General features: G+C 38.3%; 1 protein-coding gene across 1 annotated transcript in view; it reads right to left on the bottom strand.

Annotated features, from left to right (window-relative positions):
• Positions 1 to 39: 39 nt before the first annotated feature.
• Positions 40 to 4,767, bottom strand: part of LOC134535701 (nucleoporin Nup37) — a 77,600-nt gene continuing 72,872 nt past the window's right edge. Inside the window, exon 6 of the mRNA XM_063374897.1 lies at positions 40 to 312. Coding sequence (XP_063230967.1) covers positions 220 to 312 — 93 coding nt within the window. The 3' untranslated portion in view covers positions 40 to 219. The remainder of the gene's footprint in view (positions 313 to 4,767) is intronic.

The following is a 4,767-nucleotide window of genomic DNA, read 5'->3' as shown; positions in this document are numbered from 1 at the left end:
TTTTTTGTAACTACCTTCCAACACAATTCAATATAGAGATTTTTTTATTGCTTTATTATTTATTGTTCTTATCCTTCAGGTATTATTAAAATGGTGATTTTGTACATTTAATAAGAAATAACTAAAGAAAAAAAATTATCATTTATGTGTCCATTAGCTACACTGTCATGTGTATAATAACACACAAAACATAAAAAAACAAACATACTTTTGTAAATGCTACGTGGTCAATATTTTATGAAAATACAACACATTGTAGTCTGCAACACAAATATATGGTAGATGGTGATGCCAGGTGAATACTCCTGCAGTCTGGAACAAGAATATCATTACATTAACTTACACATAGAACCTACTTAGACTGGCCCTTTTCAACACTAATATCTGGATAACCTAAAAAAAAAAAAAAAAAAAAAGAGATGAAATTAAATGAGCCTTGTTCGAAAATCAGAAAGATATAAAACATACAAACTCATTTTGTGTGAGAATTAAAAGCAAAATGTGTGTTTTAATTGTTTTGGCCAATCATGACTGTACTATACAGTGAGTACATTTGTGCTAAAACTGTACAAAATGGTGCAATGAATCTTGCTGTACACCAAGATGGAGTGATCAGTAACATGTTTCAAATGGGAGTTGTACTCAATATAAACTTTATTTTCTGTGAGCAAGCTGTCTTTTGTTTAAATTACAGTGAATCACTATTAAGAGAAGATCCTACTTGAAAGATTCCATTAAAAAAACTTATCTTAAAAATGCAGTTTAACAATACCCTGCTTAAGAAGATCCCACTCAAGAAGATCCCACTCAAGAAGATCCCACTCAAGAAGATCCCACTCAAGAAGGTGCCGCGAGAACAGGGAGATCTCAGGGAAACGGCCAGATGTTGCTTCAGAAGAGGGAAGGGATGGGATCACTGGGCGCAGGTCAGGGCTGTCAGCCGGATGGCTAAGGGCGTCCCACTTAGAGGATTGTCGGATGGCTAAGGGCGTCCCACTTAGAAGATTGCCGGAGCGCGGAGGTCACAGCTGCTGTATGGGGGCAGGCGTTGTCATGCAACAAACAAATGCCCTTGCTCAACCTCCTTTGATTGTTTTGCATCGATCTTAGAAGTTTTCTTTAATGTTTCACAATAACGATCAGCGTTGATTGCGCTCCCTTTTGGCAAAGATTAGACGAGAAGAACTACTTTTCAGGCGCGAGGTGAACTGGGATGGTGCCATGTCATCAAGTGTGTGACGCCTTATTTCATTAAATATTACCATTTATTATCATTAGTAACCATATCAAAGGTAAGTTTATTAATAAGCCAGACGGAACAACCTTTAACTTGTTAATGTCCTGGATTTACGTTGGACATGGCTTAATCAAAAGTCCTTAGGTTTGTGACATGGTATGTTGGAATAATAGTAATAAATAATAATTTTATTTTTCAATGTCCAGTTTTATTTTCTAGCTCAGGGAGAAAATTTTGAAACTACTTACTCAACCTCTGGGTGTGAGACGATTTATATTGTGCTTATTATTGATAAAAAAAAATATTAATAACTTCAATTCATTTGCGTCAAGAATGCGTATGCTATTGCATTATAGTATATAAATTTATCTCTCATTCTAATTAAAAACAAATCATATCTGTACACTTACTTAAAATCCATCCAATCGTCCTATATTGATCAAGCATTATTCACAAAAAAACAAATTAAATATACATGGCCTTCCAAAACTTTTCTTCTTTTTTTTAATACATTCTCGTATCTCCTTTCCATAGAGGTACTTAGCTTATAACACAGCAACAACGATCAAAAAAAAATTAAATGCTGAGAGAAATACGCCAAAGATAAAATAAATAAATGAAGTAATCACAAACTGCACAGATATGCAGTAACGACTGTGATGGTGACGTCACAGACTGCCGCTTCTTTGAAAGGAAATGAAAACAAACATAACACTTGTACATTCTGGAGATTATTGTTCTGTTTTCAGTTTTCATTCAAACTCCTGGTCAATGTCGACACTGCCTATTTTTAACTCTGTTGCTAAGTCTCAACATAAAAACCTTCATTCTGCGCACGAGCGCCACTTTTAGCACATAACACAGCACAGTTGATGAGTTGATTTGGAACAGTGCACACTTGCGCTTTTCCGTTGTAGAATTTTAACTCGTGGAACCTTGATAGCTGATTAAAGCTGCTTCCACTGCAACGTTCTTGAAGAAGTGACAGGAACACAGGCACATTGGTAAGTAGATTTACCGGGAGTGCTGAGGCGAGAGATGTGATGGGGTGCGGGCCTGCACTCAACAATAGGCGGGGGTGCGCAGGACCCACTGCAACGACGACCGTCACTCGGACAACATCACGGCCTCTGACGATCCATGCCGGTGCCGACCTCGTGAGGATCCCGAAAACCAGCCGCTTCACCTCGTGAACCAGCAGACTGGTCTGCCGCTACTACAGCCCAGGTCGTGTCAACGCCCTGCCATGACTGCAGTTGGATGTGGTACCACCAAGTCGTGTCGCAACGCAGGATTCGCCGGATAATTTCCACTCTTACACACCATCCGTCGTCTTCTTACTATCGCATCACTTAATAAGTCCCAGCTTTCATTCACTACCTTCGTCGCACACCTAACATCGTGTGTCCAAACCGCAATTAGCCATGCCAATTACTCTCTTGACGGTGTAACTTTCTGCTTACATTTAACCTTCGGTACTTCAAGTTGGTCATACAGTCTGGCTTATACCCTCTAATTTACTAATACTTACTTAAGACTATAAAAATTTGATACTATACTTGCATTACCGATAAATCATAACACTAATATATATCTTAAAATTCACAATAATAATGCGTGAGAATATTTAAAGTATAAAATTACATTTACAGAAAGGTTACTCGTATTTGTTTGTTTAGTACAATACGAAATGTGGCATTCTGCCTTGCTTATCTCCAAACAACTTAAATCAACTACATTAATTGGAAAATCATAATTAAATTCACCTCATCTTACAAATTATTATTTACAATAGCAATTAAAACGTTTTTCATAACAGGCTGGTACGAGATTAAAAATATATATATAAACACACATTTTAGTGAACGGCTCACAGCCTGCGACTACATATCTTTCGTGAGTGTGCTTTTACACGTACGTTTTTTTTTTTTTTTTTTCATAATCTATCTTTGAATATAGTGTTACACACGAAAAGAAAGTGTGCTTCCCTAGTTTGCAGTCCTATGAGGACGCCATTCTAATAGCTTTCACAATCCTACTGAAAATTAAGATGAAAAATAATGGCGTTGTGAAGTGAAAATAAAATTAAAAATTACATGTTATCTTTTAATTTTTTTTTTTTCATTGTCAACGAATAATGTATGGAATTTCTAAACATGAAAAGTTTACGCACTAAGTAAAATCTAATGTTACTAACGTACGCATGTCGGCTTGTAGTTGTATCTTACTAATCTTGAATGCAGTGTTGTGTTTTCACATCCATTCATGACGTGGTACATCTTGACAGAATATAGGCATTCCTAATTTTTCATTGCAGGCATGCTGGCTAATTTATTGTTTTCATACACAATACAGCTGTTTTAAAGGTTATTTATATAACAAAAATCTTGCCAAAATTAAACAACAGCTTTCGCGTACACCTATTGACTTCGTTGTTACCGAATAGTTTCATGTTGTAGGTGCTGCCATGTTATGTCTAAACCCCTTGGGTTGACATTCAAAACGCAGTAATAGCATCGCGGCTATATAAACATGTATAGGTCCTCCGACCTTCGATGAACTGCGCACAAATTCCTGATGTAGATGACGATGCATTCTTACGCCGGACATCGACGGGGCTCGGCCTCGTCGAAACAAACACTGACAGTCACCTCTTCACGCGACTCCTCGGTGATTACAAACAAGGCAATAACAGTTACCACGATACAGCTGAATAATATGTCTGAACTCGAGACTATCGTTTTTATACAAGTTAATTCCACCAGCTGTATACTGCATTTTCTTCACAATAAACTTTCGCATATTAGCGTGCCGAAACTTAGTTGTTTATAATAATAGGTGCCTTATACTCTCTTAACTGCGTTAGATTGTACCTGCCTACGACACGTTTCGTAACAGGATCTGCAAGTGTGTAACAATTTTCGTGGTTAACCTCAGTAATAACAAAAGGACCCGTAAATAATAAAAATAATTTGCGTGTTACAAATTCCCATTTACGGCTTATTACAGATGTTTTCCTTAGAACCCATTCTCCAACTTTAAATCCTTTTCTTTTTGACGCAGGCCTCTTCCTCTGTCTTGCCGCAGCTTCGGATGCTAATTTCTGTTGTACGAATTGCTGAACCTCCTCTTTAGTAGGTAAATCATCTTCATTCTGTGTTCGTTGCGTATTTCGGTAGGTAATCGGGGTTAATTCCTAATTGTTGCGGAAGTAGCTGCAGTTGTAGGTACCCAGACACCGCCGTTGGCTGTGTTGTGTACTGTCGGCTGGAAGCTGGCCGCAATCGGGTTAATTGGCTCATTTCTAGCGAAGTAACTGAGCTGCTGCTGTTGCTGCAGTGGTGTGGTGAACGGTGGAGGGAATGAAGTGGAAGGTGATTTATTGACAGAGTTGTTTTCCGCTGAGTGCGTACTGCGCTGTCGGTCTCGCTCAGTAGGGGACTGACTTGGCAGTCGGTACTCTGCACGATAGGATCTCTGCTGCTCGGACGTCTGGAAATACTTGCGATGGTCATCGTATTCGTCTTCCG

Source organism: Bacillus rossius, chromosome 10, assembly GCF_032445375.1.
Source record: "Bacillus rossius redtenbacheri isolate Brsri chromosome 10, Brsri_v3, whole genome shotgun sequence".
Classification (NCBI taxonomy): Eukaryota; Metazoa; Arthropoda; class Insecta; order Phasmatodea; family Bacillidae; genus Bacillus; species Bacillus rossius.
This window is presented reverse-complemented; position numbering and strand designations above follow the sequence as displayed.